Source organism: Vigna radiata, chromosome 1, assembly GCF_000741045.1.
Source record: "Vigna radiata var. radiata cultivar VC1973A chromosome 1, Vradiata_ver6, whole genome shotgun sequence".
Lineage (NCBI taxonomy): Eukaryota > Viridiplantae > Streptophyta > Magnoliopsida > Fabales > Fabaceae > Vigna > Vigna radiata.
The window spans coordinates 10779298-10797887 of record NC_028351.1 but is presented as its reverse complement, the minus strand read 5'-3'; the positions used below and the strand labels follow the sequence as shown (position 1 = coordinate 10797887).

The 18590-nt window shown below is 30.8% G+C and overlaps 1 protein-coding gene across 1 annotated transcript; it reads right to left on the bottom strand.

Annotated features, from left to right (window-relative positions):
* Positions 1–6104: 6104 nt before the first annotated feature.
* On the bottom strand, positions 6105–8236 carry LOC106769495 (transcription factor bHLH118). The gene is made up of 5 exons (XM_014655147.2): positions 8116–8236; positions 7816–7975; positions 7315–7662; positions 7146–7224; positions 6105–7012 (listed from the first exon to the last, which is right to left on the bottom strand). Exons 2-5 carry the CDS (start codon positions 7924–7926, stop codon positions 6975–6977), a joined length of 576 nt encoding a protein of 191 aa, XP_014510633.1. The 5' UTR covers positions 7927–7975; positions 8116–8236; the 3' UTR covers positions 6105–6974.
* Between the last annotated feature and the right edge of the window lie 10354 nt (positions 8237–18590).

Below are 18590 nucleotides of genomic sequence, written 5' to 3'. Positions count from 1 at the left end.
AAATTTAAGTCATGTAAATGCTCCATTAATGAGCCATGTAAATGCTCCATTAATGTAGAGAGAGAAAGAGAAAGAGAAAGATTGTTAAGGATAGTGGAGAGGTGTATGGTATTTTTGGAATAAAGAAAATTAGTGGGGAGGTGTAGAATATTTTTGAAATAAATTAAATTAATGGGGAGGTACAGGTCCCACTTGGGGAGGTGTAGGGAGCAACACCCTGTATGAACCAGTTCAATTTTCCTCTTAGTGCAATATCTCTTGGAGGCCCAAACAAAGACTAAACAGTGAAGTGTGCTGCTTCCTTCACCACCACCAAATACTCCATGTACCTCTTTAAATGTTTCCAATTTTTTTTTAATTATCAAATTACCCTTTTTATTTTATTTAATTAATCTTATTTATTTACCTTTTTCTGAAACCTTAAATCCCTACCTCATTTTTACTCTTTCACGCAATCCTCCTTCCCAACTCTCTCAACTCTCACCCTCTGTTTTAGTTTTCAGATTGTTTGTTTTCCACCCCTTAACTCTCACTTCTAGATCCGTTTCTTCCCATCTCCCAACTCTCACTTTCTCTCCTTCTCCATATTTGTTTCCACTTCTTCTCCATTTTGGTTTTGGTTTGTGGTGTGGTGGTGTGACTGTTCATGGTGCGGCGGTGTATGCGGTGATCATTCGACGGTGTGACGGTCATTCAGCAGTGTGGCTGATATAAAAGTAGAATCAAATTTTGGGTGGTCTCGATTGGTTGGTAGTGTTTGAAAGTGGATAACGTCTATTAGCCATGTGGATCTTTTGGTCCACATAACTAAAAGTGTTCATTTTCCCCAAGCGAACCTGCATATGTAAATAACTAAATAAGCCTATTTTAATTTTATATATATTATTTTCCCTAATTCATAAATAAAGTTTACTACACTAAATAAATTAACATGGGTTTGCTCTGATTAACTAGCTATTTTCAGCTCTCAAATTTTAGTATTTGTTACCTATAATGTCTTATCGAAACAGTGTTTAAGCTTAAACCGTAATTTTTGTCTGGTCATGATTGTTCCTCTGTAAGGATAATGTTCTAAAAAAGAAGCTACATATTACAATGAATCATGCGCCCCTGAATTAGGTAAACTTTTAAAATCAATTTATTTTGGCTGAAACTAATGATACCTCTGTCTCCATGCACTTTCTTTCATGGTCGTTCTTTTATCCAATTTCTGCATCACCAACAACAACAAATTTTCTTCTCTTTCACCTGAAATGGATATCAACATCCATTTTCCCTTCAGCAGATGTTGATATCTGTTGACGGATTATCACATCCGTTGAAGGATTACCATAACTCCTTTAGTGCACCTGAGACGAAGCTTCCTCTGCTGCCTCCAATAAGCACCACCACAAACACCAAACTCTGCCACCACTGGTTCCTTGCACCACTTGCAACCTCCACCAAGCACACCCCACTACCAAGACACACACTCACAACACCACCACACTTACAGAGGACAATGAAACAGTGAGGAAGAAGAATGAGAGAGTTGATTTATGGTTTGTGTATGGGGGTGCATTCTTATAAGGAGGGATCATTACTATGTAATTAATGAAATAGGTGAATGTGGGTGAAAAAATTTACTACAGTAATTAAATGATACTGAAGGACAAATTAGGTATGAGGTGGTGTAGGAAGCATTTGGTGGTGGTAGAGGGAGCAACACTCTAAAGCGAGCTAATAAGTCCACAAACCAACTTTTGGCCCAATAATAATAATAATAATAATAATAATAATAATAATAATAATAATAATAATAATAATAATAATAATTGTTATTATTATTATTATTATTATTATTGTTATTATTAATCAATACAAGTTAAATAAGGAGAGGGAGAGAGATAGAAGATATAACGATGCAAATCATAGGAGAACTAGATAACCTTGATTTAGGGATTTTTATACCAATGAGCATTTTTGTTTATTTATTTTGCTTGCTAAGGCCGTAATTTTGAAGAGAAGCTAAGTTCTGACAGCACGTTATGTTCAAAATTTAGCAAGCAATACAATTGCTCATCAAATAAATGGTTGTTCCAATTGCTTTAACCTTAACAACTAGGAAATATTTATGTTCTCTTAAAAAATAGTCAATTACATACACTCTTCCAATATGTATGGTATAGAGTTAGGCCAAACGGTGAGTAGTAGTTACTGTTTGGTCTATTCCTTGTATCAACTGACAAACAGATTAAATGTTGGGTCATTCATTATGTTATTAATATTTATAAGAGCATTGTTTCCTCCACCTCCCCATTTCCATCCTCCATCTTCCCAATTTTTTTTTTTAACTTTTCCTTAAATAAGAAAGTAACCTTTTCTTACTTTTTTCTTTTACTTTTTTAACCATGTTTAACTAAGTTACGCTAACCTAACTTTTTACTTTCTACGTCACTTAGACTTTCACAGACTTCCATAGCAGCCCCACCTCCCCTTCTCGGATTCTCACCCCCACGCTCCAAGTTTCATTTTCTAAAACTTTCCAACTCTCTCAGTCCTCTCTTCCTTTGTGTGTAGTGCTTTTAGCTTTTTGTGTGTGTGGCGGTGCAGCGGGTGTGTGCGGCAGTGCGACGCGGTAGTTGTTGCTTCGTTTCGTTTCTGCCTCTTGGTTTACGAGAAGTTAATTTCTTTCGTTTCTTGTGCATGATATAAGGTTGTGTTGATTTCTGCTTCGTTTTTTTGTAAGTGTATGTAATATAATGTTTAAGATTGTGTTGATTTCTACTCTGTGTTTTTTGCTCTGTTTTTGTTTTTTCCTATTGAGGTTTCTGTGTGCGTAGGAGGAAGAAGACGTCCAGGCCTAAATGGATGTCGCACATCCGTCGAATGGATGTGCGACATCCATTTAGGGCCTATTTTTTATTTTTAAGTTTTTAGTTTATTTTATAAGTAATTAAATTTTAACTTTTTATTTTCAAATAATTTTGTTACGTAATTATTTTGTTTTAATTTTTTTATTAGTTTATTGTATTTTTAATTAATTTATAGAGTATTTAAATTTAGTGATATTTTATTATATATTATTTAATTATATCTAAATTAAAATTATTTTAGTTAATAAAATAATTATTATTAAATTATTGAAAAAATATGATTAATTTAATGAAATAATTATTAATTTAATTAAAAATATTTTTGTCAAAAATGGTAAGAACACGAGATGCATCTTTTAGTTCTCGTGGAGAGAGTTCTCAAGGAAAGAGAGTTCTTGAGGAAAGAGTTCTGCACAGGGTTTAACTAGGAGACGACCTACGACTTCGGCTTAGAGAGGGAGGGCAACTCCTATTTAGGATGACCCTATCGTTGAGGACCGAGTGTTTGAAGAGGAGGCATATCAGGCCTACAAGGGTGATGTTCAGGAGGAGGCATTTGAGACCTCTGATGACGATTACGAGGAGGAGGAACATGATGCTCCTGACATACAGAAGATGATGTGGGTGGATTTCTTGGAGGTCCACGTGATGCTTCTTTGCTGACGCACTATGTTCAGCATGTTGCTTATGGTATTTCACAAGGTTGGGTGAGTGCGTAACTTAAATTTTAATTATTAATTTTTTTTCGAATACAATTTATGTTAAATATTGTTGTGTAGGATCGAGGGGAGATGCAACAATTGATCTCCCATGGTAAAAAAGTTAATAAGTTAGCACTGTGCGCCGAGGGAATTCAAGACATTGTGTTGAATTCCTCTTTGATGCCTCTCACACAAATATGCTACAATTACGTTGATAAAGGCTTGTTGCTCAGTTTCATAGAGAGATGACACTTTGAGACGAGTAGTTTCCATCTCCTTGTAGGGGAGATGACGATTACTCTTGACGATGTCTCTACTTTACTTCATCTCCCGGTGTTAGGATAGTTATGTGATTTGGAGGAGTTGGAGTTTGAGGAGACTCGTATAACCCTTATAGAGCTGCTCGGCGTTGATGGTGGCACAGCTGGTGCTGAGATGGAGGATGCACGTGGTACGAAAGTCAGACTCAGCTGGCTGAGAGACATATATGTTTAGAGGTGTCAGTCGAAGGATTGAGACTATGCTGCCAGAACATATCTGTTGCATCTAGTAGAATGCACCATTTTTGCAAATAAAAGTGCTAGTTTTATACGCGTGTTTTACCTGCTAATATTTATACTTATTTATATAATATAAATTAACTCAAATTTCTAAAATATTATATATATACATGACGTAAAATTAGATATTAATTTAACAGGAGACGGAACAATTAACCTAATATATAAGTTTTGTTATAATACTCTCTAATTTATGATTATAATATTATGTTATGAAATAAATTTTAACTTTAATTTTCTCTTATAAATTAGTTTGTAAGATATCATTTAAGCTCATTTATATATAACACATTGACTCTATCTCTAATAAATATTTTTAATTAAAATATTATATATATATATATATATATATATATAATTGACGAGGTTTGAAGAAGATTCGAGGCACTAGAACTGTGTTATGTGGACTTTGTTTATTTTAGTATATATCCCACCTACTTCGAGGCTTCCCTACATCATATGTATGAACAGTTTCTCTTCCATGCTGTTGAATTAAATTCAATCAATGAAGATGGTATGAAAGGTGATTGAGAAAATCAATTTGTATGAATTCCAAGATCTACGTGGAGGTTGTAAGAACATTGACCCTGGCCTTAGACACTGTTCCATTAATATGGTAGTGGACCAGTAGGGACTAGCTACCTGCTACGCCTATCTGGTTCTGATTCAGTTTCACGATTTGTGGACCAAATTGATTTCACTATGTTTTCGCCTTACCAGCAACACTGCACAGCAAAATCTGATACGGGCATACTAATTAATAACACATCTATGTACTTAAGCTGTTTTTTTAGTGCTACATGGAGAAAACTATAATGTTTGTGATGCTTTTTTAAGTGACTAAGTACAATGAATTGAAGGAGGATCGAATACTAATCGAGTGAAGTTCATCCAAAATAATTTTACTTTTGGACCACATGAAGGTAGTTCAATATTATATGGAGGAAGATACTGGATGAATTAGAAATTATAAACACGTATAAGGTTGATTATGTTTGTGTGCTTTAGGCAGATTTTGGATAATTGGAGGATCATACTTATTCCACTACTTTATGACATGAGTCCATAAACACTGAAGATGTGATCCACAATAATGCATTTAAAGCAGTGCAGCGAAGATTAGCTTAGTTGTCATATCTTCGCTTATAATGATTCTGATTATAATTCCTGATTAATAAAATAATTGGATAATGCTGCTTTCATATCTGCTAAATGCAGTTGCTTTGATACCCGACCAGTTTTTTGTCGCATAATGGACCAAGGATATACATGAATGCACTTAAATAGAAATGGTTTTGAAATAACTCTTAAAAGAAATTATTATCCAACTTTTTTTTTTCTGCTTTCGTAGTGTCTTTCGAAGATAATCGTGTTTGAGTTTAACCATTAAATATAAATATATTTTACCAAACTATGCCTGCTTCAAAACCGGCACTCGTAATACAAAACCTAGTTATATCATCAACATCTTGGTTACATCCTTAAAAACATGGTTCCACTTGATCAACCACTGTCTCTGGCCAGCTGGAGAAATTGGTTGGACCATGCTTATAACTGTTAGGGAGGTGCAATAAAGAGAAATTTTGAGGGACCAACATATTTATGGTTTAACTGATCATATAGCACATGTTGAGTCACAGGCTGCAGCATATGTGACCAGCAAGAAAAGCACAAGAAAAGGAGCTAGGAATGAGTGAATAATCCAGTCAGAAAAAAATGCTAAATCAGAATCCCCTCGCTATGATTTCTGATTGATTTACATAATTTAATTTTTATGCAAACCTACATAGAATACTCATAAATAATGTACACTCCATAGGTTTTCTATTCAATAATGAAACAAAAAATTATGCAGAAGGCTAGATTGGCCTATCTTCAATTACGATTTTTCAGTTTCAAATAACTGTCTAATCTTTTGAAATTTCTGAGCTGCACGAGTTTCTCGAAAGAGTTTAAGTTTTATTATATTTCAACAATACTTTTCCTCTTGTTTTTCCTTACTAATTAAGTACTATGAAGTTCACCTGCGTCCGTATTCTCAAAATATTATTAGTAACACTTCAATAATACATTTAATTTACTAGCTATACCTTGAAAACAATTTTTCTTTCAATATTATGGCCCTTTAGTACATTGTGTTTTATCTGTTTCTCATGATGCATCACTAATATTCATGTGTCCATTATCACTTGTACTAGTTATTGGTGTGTAGATATATATATGAAGTTATCAATTCTATTGAAAAAATAGTGTAGAATCTGGCACGCTCTCTTCATTTCCCTTAAAGATCAAAGTGTTTTTTGTATACCAGCTGATAGAAAAAGAGACTACGAAGAACAATATAATTGTTACAAAAATTGAAACCAAATTCAAATTGTCTAAACTATCACTCTCTGATATTGTTGGAACTGAAGTGAAAGAAACGAAGAATTCTAATACTTGATTGCTGTATTGATGCAGAAGAAAATAGCAAGGTTTTAAACTGTAGTTGTTGAAAGTTTTATCACAACCTTTGATAGAGTGAAAGTTTATAAAGCCATAAAAACCTTGACATTATGAATGCAGTGACAGGCTCTTAATTAAAACCATGTTAAGTAATACTGCCCCATGTTTAAAGAATTTGATTTGGGAGTTAAAAAATGACAATTGTAAGAGTTAAATGAGAAACATTGAACATCATTATAAACTCTATCCATGTTTGTGACCTTCATGAAATTGAATCGTCAACTAGCTACCCTTCATACTGCACCAATAAAGTACAACTTTTAACAAGTTCACTGCTGTACAAATCACTCAAGTTAAGGGTATATGCAATAAGAAACATCCGAATGAATAATATATTAATTTTTCCCAAGATATTAGCAATTTTCAGGTACAGGCAAAGTCTCTTGCAAACCTGCAAATGGTTAAATGATGGTAACCATACTGGTGTTATTTGAATATATATTCAGAAAATAAAGCAAACAAAAAATGTTGTGTCGAAGAATGCAATATTTTACACTAGAATGTTGTGTAATTCTGCTACTTACTTGAAGATGATAATGCCTCCATAATCTTTATTTGCAGTTCAGAGTAATCAGTGTCAACCATATTAGAATGATTGGGATCCTTCAGATCAGTTTGTACAAAACGAAACAATAGTGATCAGTTTCAAAACCGTTACCATAATGCTCAATGGAAAATAAATTGACATGGTACCTCTGATTGTATGGTATGTATGAATCTACCATTTCTTCTGATGGAAGTAGTGTTGACCACGTCAAGTCCTTCTTTATGCAGAATGTCCAATAATCTTGACATGGGAAACACACTTTTCTTGAAGCTATGACTGCAAATAATCTCAATGCCCCCAGGGAAAGGGTGAACAAAAACCAAAGGTGGAAGATGAGTGACACAAGAGCTTTCATTCTCAGGAACAATGCTGCTCAAATTATTAGACACCTTCAACAACGCATCCCTCTTTTCTTGCAATTGCTTTACCTTATCTTGAAGGTGGTTGATGTAATTCATAGCCTCATGCACATGATCTGAGGTTGAACGCTTTCCCTGATGATGGTCATCAAGACATGGAATAAAAGCACCCCTAGTGACTAGTGTGTTTCAAATTTCAAATACTCTTAAATTCCAACCAGAAAGAAGATAAAATTAAAGAAACAAACAGTTTCAAAGACAAGTTGTTTGTCCGAAGAAGATGCTTACCTTAATATATTCTAAAGGCAGAAGCGATCTGAGGTTGTTGCAGAGTTTTCCCATCTCTTGCCTTCTTTGTCTTTCAGTTTCCTTATGCATCCACTTCTTGTTTTCATCCATAGCTCAATCTTCTTTCTCATTTGACATGCATCAGAGGACCATACAAGATCTGATGATGTTGATAAACAGTTAAATAAGTTGGAGAGAGAATAATGAGCAAATTAAAACTGAAAAGATGAAACTAGTGATGACTGGGAGTGGAGAGGTTCATGATTGTGTATGGTAGCTTTTTGGGGGTGGCGAAGATACCAAAACAAGAAAATCAAACGTAGGTGGTTGTTAGGGTTTGAGACTACTTTCCATTCTCCTCATATGCTATAGGATTCTGAAATCCTTCACACATAAGATTAGAATCCATCCATATCAGTACTCATATTCATGTTTCCTTTTTCTTTGGTGGGACACAGTGTTTCCTCTCTTTTTTGAATGTGAATAATCATCAAACTATATGTTATTTACTTTCCTTATTTAAGATTGATGGTACAAATTTTTGGTAGGTAGGTTAACTTAAGCTTTACCTTCAAAATGAAAAGGGATAATTTTTTTTTTGTCAAAAAATAGTAGTTGAAACTGATAATATGATGAAGTTTTAAATCAGATTAACATTCTTTTTTATATATATTTATGTTAATGCATATAGCTTTTAACTCTTTTAACTTTTTCTCATCATAATATTATTTAGACATCTATTAAAGATTTTCTCTATTTTTTCCTATCACATTATATTAATTATTTATCGTATATAATTTACTGCCCATTGATATTTCAGTTAAATATATTCTTATTGCTTAGTTAATATATAACATTCTTGGTTTTATCATAATTATCATACCGGATTTTTTTGCATAGACCAATAGTTTAATAAGTAAATATCAAAATTTCAGAAATAATTGTAGTTATAATTTTATAAGGGCAAGAAGAGAGTCGTAACTTATAATATTAAGTTTGGTAGAAGTAGTTTCAAGAGAATTAATTTTGTTTGGATAAAAATAATAGTTTTTATACGAGAAAAGGAAAGTAAAAGATAGAAAACTTGTTGGAAAATAATACACAAAAAGTAATATTTATAAAAACAACTTTCTTTTCAGATTTTTTTTTATATAAATTTCAACTATTATGGATTTGGACAAGCATGTCCCCAAAATTTAAAGACTAATAGATTTTCAAACTAACAATTCTTTCACTAAACACATGTATATGCTTACATATTAATTAACACTTCCATCATTCTATAAAATGTTTACATATTTCAATTTATAAATAGTACCACTAACTCAAGTTATAAACACATTTTTAGTTTTATACATTGATTTTTCATTAAAAATATTATTTTTAAGTCCATCCACCTTTCAAGTTTGCTAAAAGAAATTCTGATCGAGGTCCTACAACTTAATTAATCTACTTGAAAAATAAAATTAAAAACTGGTGCATGGAATTTTATAAGCTAGGGCAGTTGACACTAAACTGGCTTAAGCCATAATCCTAAGTCAACGATCTAATTTCTATACCACCTAAATACATGATTGTATATAAAAGAATTGTACCATGATATATTAATTTGTTTTAGAAGATCTTCTATTTTTTTTATAAGAAAAAAAATATTATAATAAAAGTAGAGTATTTGGAGTATTCTACCTCTTTTAAAAAAGAAACAAATACAAACTTAGGAGAAGATTTTATATTATTGGTTAAGATAATGTTATTTAACATTAAAAAAAAACTAACAAGAATACTATAAAGAGTTATTATGACTTATTTAGACAATAAAAAAAATAGTACAGAATTTGAACTCGACATTTTACACCTTTCCTTTTCTTACTTTCTACTTCTTTGTCATAACTTTTGAAATGATCGCTCTTCCTTTAAAAATTGTTTATTATACGTTTGGAATGGTATAATGTTTATTGATAAGTCTTTTAATTGTAGGATTTTCTTAGACATGTATATAAAAAATGGATAAAAAAGCACAAATTAAAATATTTATATACAAGCAACACCAATGATATATTCAGTATTTAAACAGTTCCAGCCTACTATTATTGGAAGGAAGTATGAGAGAGAGAGAGAGAGAGAGTAGTGGGAAAAGGTATAGATTTCAAGTTGATTGAATTAATTTTTTTTTTTTTAAAGTTTGAGTTCTCTTTGTTTTGTAGAATGAGATTGTCTCCGAGACATTTTCAGTGGAAAAAGAATCATGTTATGTTTCTTTATTTTATAGTTAGAAAGGTTGAAATTTGTAGAGAGTTGCTAAAAGTTTGTGTGGTGGGGAAGGAACATATAAATGACAAAACTCAATTTGCAAATTATCCGTAATGAATTTTTGTGTAATGGTACTTTGAAACACTTTTACATTCATTTCACACACAGTTTAAAGATAAAATATTCATAAAAATTTAAATTTTTATTTTTTTTCAAAAAAAAAGAAAATGATAATATTTTTTAAAAAATAACAGTAAAAAAAAATAAGAAAAGATAATATCAAATGAATATAAATTTTTTTTAAAATATTTATGGGAAAAATGTAAATTTGACCTAGTACGTGGAAGTAGTTGAATGGTTCAATTGTATTGTGGAAGCAATACCATTCAAGTATGTCTTGGAATTTTGATGAGTGCAATTGCAAAATGTATATCATGGAGACCAAATGATGAAAACTTTAATCTAGATTGAATTCGTAAGATAATATTACACATCATTTGGTGGAACAATATAGTTTTCTTCAATGTTCTTATTCCATCATACCATTATTTTCCGCCAGAATACAAAGATTTTGACCTTATTTATAGAAATGATTTTGTCGTTTTTGGGAGGTAGAGAACAGTGACAAGACAGAGAAGCTATCATGGTTAGACAGGTGTTTGATGTAAAAAGAAATCATAATTGTATTTTTAATTAGTTTTAGACAATAACTAAAATAGTATAAATCTCTAGGTTTACACATATAATTTAACTCATTACGATGCGTCAAATTATCATTGAATGACATTACACACTTCTTAACAATAAGTGTAGAATTATTTTTGAAATCTTTTTCTAATCACTGTTAGAGGATGTGTTATGATTGTTAGAGAAAAGTTGTTGTATTTACGACTTCTTCATTAGACTTTATATCATGCATTTCTTGAATATATATAAATTGTTGAGATTGAACACTTGTTAAATTGTGTAAGATATACATCAAATAGTTTATAAATACATATATGTTTCATAATTCTAAAATTGTTTGAAATTTATCTATGCATAAATTTTTTTATTATGTAATTTAAGATGAAAAGGATCATATTTACAAAATTTTATAACGTTCAAAGTAAAAATGGTAAAAAGAGAGAATGTACTCATATTCTTGATTACCATGTTAAATTTTTACTTTTCTCGTTTGTAACTTAAATTGTCATAATTTCGAGTTTTATTTATAATCTACCATGTACCTTCAATGACCTTTGGTTGAGAACATTTTTAAATTTAAATTGTATATTAATTAAATATGTTCTATAAAAATAATTTTAATAATATTTTCAGTTTATTCAATTTGTGTTGTTGATGTGTTTTTCTTTAATATTTAAAATTGACTTAATATATGTTCAAATTAAAAATCATTTGAATAAAATAATTCTAAAAAGTAACCTTTGTTTGATTTGAACTATTTTATAATTTTTCATTGAAAATAGTAGTTTGAATTTAAAATTTTGTAAACGGTTTAAATTCCAACATTCATAAACTAGTAAATCACAAGAATTTTAATATTTTAATAGCTTTTTTAATAATTTTTTATAATATGACATATATCACTAATTTATTGATCTGTTTAAATTTATTTTAAAAAATATTTAAAACGGATCAATAACAAACTATCATTTATAAAAAAAAATTATCAAAAAATAATTGTTAAAAAAAAATTCAAAATCACAATAAAGATAGCAAATTTATGATATTATTTGTCATAATTCATCAGAAAAATAAAAATCTTCAAGTGTATTTTCTTGTCTTCGATCATGAACTATGATATTTTAACAATTATTTTATAACAGATTATTTATTATTATTTTTTTTTTATATTTGAAACATATCAATAACATAAATTATTGTAAAAAAATTGTAAAAAGAATTTATTAAATATATATTTTCCTTGTTCAATGGCTTGTGTGAACAGCTAGCTGAAAATGAATATATTATATTCTTATGCAAAACGTGGGTTTTCTTTCACTGTTGCCTTAACGGCTGCAAATATAATAAAAGATATATCTTGTGAAATGCCATTGCTGTAAAGCATTTTTGGTTGAAAGAGACAATATTACATAGAACTATTGATACCAGGAAGTCATAATCATTCATTTCCACTTTTTTTTTTTACTGAATTTGTGTGTTTTATGTGTACTAAACATTAATATTTTACAATTATGAGAATATCATTACAGAACTATTTTCAAGTCACTAAAAGACAAAACTCTTCAATGGTCCCATTTTTGTCTTCACAAATTTCGGAACTGAAATTAAAATTTACTTATAGTAAGCTTCAAAGGACGTTGAACACTGTTAAAGGGACACCAATAATTCATCCCTTACTTTTTAAAAGCCACTTTTCTTAATGTATATATCCCTATATTTCAAGTAATCTTCTTCTTTTTTTTCTTTCAGAATTTAGAATTTAGAATTTAATTATACTTTAATAAATAAAAAAATAAAATTCTTTTAATGCATATTTATTTCTACAATCTATTAAAATAAAATTTGAATTATAATTATAAAATTACACGGTTATATATATTTTTATGTTACAGTTACATAATTATTCATAATATTAGATATATGTACTTGATTATTTAAAAAAGAGGAAGGATTTTATGTTTATACCATTATTTTCTCACTATCACATTTATACCGTTAGTGAAAGTATATTTATTAATGGGTTGATAGGCATTATGTCAGGAAGAAAAAACAATGTATTTATTGATTCTTGATTCTTTCAGATTTAGATTTGAGGAGTTATAACGGCAATATTTGTGTCCCTTTAAATGTAATAGTTCACATCATTTTGGTTCATAAAACAAGATTGGGATAAGTAAGAATAAATATCACATAAATAAACAATAATTTACATTACGTAATATTTGTGTGTACATCTATATTGAGTTGAGGGTCATTTATATTTTTGGAGAATGCACTAACATAATTTGTATAATGTTAGGCTATTTTGTTGTCCTCGATTTCAGTATTTGAAGTTGCCTCGACCTCACCCTGGGTAGCAACTACATTCATAGTCTCATCTTTCGGCTTTTGCAGAATGAATCGGGATAGAGCCCCGACCTAATTAGTTCTTCAATGATGTCCTAAACGATGGTAGTCCTCAATGATGTGTTAAATTCTCTGATGGTAGGCATATGTTTTAGTGGGGTCGTCCTTGGGAGAAGGCTATCAGGGCTCAAGGAGTTGAATAAGTTATCAGTGTAAAAGAAGTAGTAAATTTTCATATAGAATTTTGGCATTTCTGTTTTAACTTGTGTACATTTGTATCAATTTTTTCGAATCTAAGAAAGATGAAATGTAATCATATGTTTCTGAGTTTTTGATTAAAAGGAAATCATTTGATCTCTATTTTGTATATGTTTCAGGTAAATTAAGAGAGAAGAGCAAATCATGTGACAATTCGCCCAAGCTAGAATGATCCCACCAAAGCGAGAGCTAATCAGAGAAATATCTTCTACAAACCACTCTCGCCTAAGCGAAAATGATTATGCTTGAGCAAGACTAGGAAGCCATTAATTTAAAAGTCATTCTCGCTTAAGCTAGAATAATTTAGCTTAAGCAAGAATGACCTTTCTTCACTAAGAAGTTTCTTCTCGCTTAAGCGATAATCAGCTAGCTTAAGCGAGAATTCATACAATATAAATACTCATGATTCAAGAAGAAAGAGGGACGAAGAACGCGTAATCAAATTATAAAGTTATTGAAAGAGTTGTTCTTCAACTTTAGCTGTATGATCTTCTTCTTCATCTCTTAGAATGCTAATGGCTACCATGAGTGGCTAATCCTTTCTCTTGGGATTGAATGTAATTGATTTGAACTCGAATGTAATCTGGTTATATTTATATATAACATTTCTCTTTTTATTCAATATTGGTATTTTTGTTCTGCTCTTAGTGCTTATTTCTATTTGATCAATAGTTTTATGAATGTGAATTTTAGACGTGACTGGAAAGTGTTTCTAAAAATATGATATGAACAAGAATACTTGATATCCTCTAATGGTAGGGATAGATTTCAGTTTATCAATTGCTTATAACACCTGAATATAATGTTGGACAGTTTGTTGGATATGTGAGGAATGAATATTCAAGGAACTAATCTTATGAATTTTATACGCAATGAATCGGTCTAAGTGACTTTTGTGTGTTACATAAATATTGGTAATTTCAGATGCTTTATGTTTATATTCATTTAGATTATAGACGAGTGAGATAGATGAATTCAATCCCAATTTCTCATATTAAATTTTCTCTAACTTATATGTTGATATTATTTTACTTTTACGCAACATAGTATAAATTATCAAAATCCATTATGAATCAGATTGAATATCCTTGTATATATCATGTTTGAAATAAAATTAGCTATTTAATTTAAGTTGTTCCTCGTGGGACCGACACTTTCACTTAAAAATCATTATACTACAATTGACTATTGGTACACTTGTCAAAAGAATCAACAATAAGTTTCAAGTTGCATGCCTTTCTCAGTATAGTATCTCTATTTGCGTTCAGGGGAGTGTAATATTCATATTGGGTTACAAGCCGATCAGAACCTTTGTTCCTCTTACTTTTCCTGACTAGGAAGTTCGGCTGCTACTTTGCTCTATTCCGCTTGTTTTCTTCAATGGTCATATATTTGGCCGCATGCTCCTTAAGCTCATTCAAGTTTTCCAAGCTCTTTATAAAGAGGAAATCCAAGAAAGGTTAGGTTGCAGACCACACATCAACACGTGCATGATCGTGATTGATTTGAGATTAGGAATTATAGTGATTTTCACCCTGCTCTACGTAATTTAAGGTTATCTTTGTGGCAGAGACAATCTTACGATCAATGAAATGGGCCAAAAATAACATAGCTAATGTATTAAAGGAATCAACCAAGCACGGTGCTAACACATAGTACCATTCTAGGGCTAGTCCTTCCGAATTTGTTGGGAAAAGCCTACAAAAAACTTGTTCATCAAGAGTATTAAAGCTTACTTGGATTTCGTAAGTCATTAGGTGTGTGGTCAGATCGGTTGCTCTATTGTATTTTTGAACGTTAATGACAGTTCCTCTAGGAATCCAAGCATGGGCCACTTTGGGTGTGAAAGGGTAGAATCTTCTGCCGTGACCAATTCCATTTTGGGGATTTCTTATGTGTGTCTAAGGAGTGTGGTGCTCATGTTGGCTTACCCGCCTACGGGGGTGTCCTATATGAAATTTTGGGACTCTATTAATTCTAGGTCTCGATTATGATACTTGTGCATGTTAGGTTCCACCTAGTGTTGAAGGGAGTGTTTGCGATTTTCCTCTATTATGCGCTGAGCTTACCTGCTTTGGTGCCTTTGAACCCGATGTCGGTCATGGTCGGAGTGGCGAGACCGTCCTCTAGTTCCTTCTGTTTTATGCTTGCCCGACTTCTCTAGTCTCTTCGAGCTCGTCGCTAAGGGGAGTAGTCCTGATACTCCCACATGAATCTCGTTAAGCTGGAGGTTTATCCCTCATCTATGAATTCCAACGATCGTCTTGTCGAGGATCAGGGCGAGGTTAGAGAGATGAACTCTCGTTCCCGAGGTCGATTAGTCTTTGCTGGAACTCCTACAGGTTGATTTGTTGTTGGATATCCAAGGCCTCGAGTTTAACGTCATGTTGCATGCACTATTTATCATGTTGTTGTATGAACATTTACACTTGTTATTGAATGGTCACCACTTAGTTGACTTTCATCTCGTGGAAGAGTTGTGTAGACCTTCGAGTGATGACCATAGGAAAATGAGGTCGGGGAAATGTTTTATTGAGGTCCCAGAGTGGACACCAAACATTCTTATTGGATTTGGGAGCATAGTCTTTTAACAAGTGACAATGTGTGATTGGATGGGTAATTCATATGTGTGCTCTTCAGTGTCAAGAAATGAAGAGATGCATCTGTAAAAAATTCTCCAATATTCAAGTTCGTAAAAGAATAAGATTTTTATCCATAAAAATAAGTATAACTTTCAGTGAATTTTCTTGATAAAATGCATGCATATTTATAAGATCTTTATGTCCTATATTGTTTATGTGACTTAAATAAGGAATCAGATTATCAGATACATTAAAAAACATTTAATGATTATTTAAAAAATAATAAAACTGTCAAAATTATAATAATGGACTTTTGGTGAGTTATGCGACTGACATGTTTAAACCGGACATGTACATATTCGAATAGAATTATGTTTATATATTTATTATAAATAGGTAGGAAGTTTGGCTTAAGTCTTCATAAAATGGATTCTAAAAATTTGTCAGAAGAAATTTGAATTACAATTGTAATATATGCCGTACATTTCCGGATGCTAGCAACTTGCTACTTTAAAATATAGCATAGAAGATGACACTGCATAATGTAAACGTGCTTAATTAGCTACTCCAATAATTAGACAGATTCATTAATTTCTTACATTACATTTGCTTTTCACAAGTGAAACACGCAAGAGTTAATTAGTTATAATTTATAACTTTGTCAAGCTCCTTTTTTGTACAATAGCACTGGCAAGCTCTACATACAGAAATTCAACATGTTGGTTTTAAATTCATGAAAGACACAGAGAACAAAACAGATACAATAAATAAGAACATATAAACGAGTAGGTTTCTCCAATAAGCTGTTAATCCAATAGTAACCTTGTGGTCCCTTCAAAAGCATGCATTACAAACATGGGAATAAACTATAAATAAATGTTTTCCCACTTATTTTTTTGTTGGCACTTAGGAACACATAAGGTTTCAAGATGCTCAAGTGGAGTAATTAAAAAATATAATGTCCCAAAAATATTGTAAAGAACAACTATTGCTGTTCGAATTTGCTTCGGTTAAGGAAACTTTAACAATGAATAACATTGCATTTAATATTATAGAAAATTTTGATAAAAGTTTATCACTCTCTCCATATAACAAAACTTGGGAAAGCAAGAACTTAGGTCATGAACCGATTACTAATTAGGATTACCCTGACTTTTGGTTTAAAGGAATGGATAATGATATTTCGACAATATTTTTTTGACAACATTTTAACACTATCTATATGTTATTATATGATTGATCCATGTTAGCGTTTATGATTATTATTGATTGTAGAATAATTTTGGACCTATCATAAGATGACAGTATATGATGTTATAATGTTGTAAAAGTATCATTATCCTAAAGAAACACCCAAAATCCAAAAATCAATGCGTGTAAACATATATTATTGTCACTATGATGTTCATTTTTTAAGTATATGTCAATGTAAAATCTTTCCTTTTTTTTTTAATTAGAAGTGTTTTAGAATAAATTGATTAATATTTATTTTCTCCTCAACTCATTTATATCACATCACTTTATCACTTTATTTCTATCTTTTTTGTTCTTCCTATTGTACTTATCATCTTAGTTGATTCCAAAAAGAGGGTGATATTATTTTTCCTTATTTTATTTGGTTGAGGTCATGTGATTGTCTCACTGAAATACACAATCTTCTGCACAACCATTTTCCATATTTTCTTTCTCATCGTTTTCACAGGAAAAGGGAAGTATAGGGATTCCCATGCCAATGTATGATTACTATAAACATACAATAATATATTGAGTTTGAAGAAGTCTGTCCCATTAAGCAAAACATCCACCAAACGTTTGCATTTAATCATCGTTACTACTTGCAGACGATTTGTTTAATGGAAGGTTCACTTTAATTATTTAGTATTCAATAGTATTATTTAATTGATGAGAGATTACAGGAGATTTGCTCTGCTTAAAAAATATTGAAACGTCAGAGCTCAGGAAAAAAAAATATAATTTCTTGCTGCCATGCATTAATCGATGCTATTAGGTTAGGATTCTAGGGTTTCCAGCTAACACATTCATGTTGACAATAACAATGCCCTTTAATTCTGGCTACTATCTTCTTTAACTATATATTTATAAACTAACAACAATTTTTTTCTTCGAAGTCTTTACCAAATTCGTGAACAGTATTTCTTCTTCACAACTTTTCGTTCTCACTCTTCTTTCTAGTTGGTAGCACTATCTTGCTCTGCATTCTTCATTCCTTTTTCTTTTTTAGTTTTTGTTTTTCCTAATTATTGATTGAAGAATTTTAAGATTTTATATCTTTTTCCAACTATGTTTTAATTTTTAAAAAATTAGTTTAGATATTTTGCTTAGTATTAACAAACATCTCAATGCCAGTTTGTAGTTTTATTTATTTATTTTATCAAAAAGTTTTATATGTAAGGTTCAGGATATGCCATGTAAGTATTAGTAACAGTGTCAACGTGTAAGTAACACTATTAAATAATATTTTATTAAGTTTTTATATTTACTTTCTTAATTCAGTTCTATATTTTTTTTAAAATAAAATAAATGTTGTTATTCTCTAAATTTAAAATAATTTTTTGTTATATAAATATTATATTGATATTTTTATTTATTTATTTTTCTATTTATATATATACATACACACACACACACACA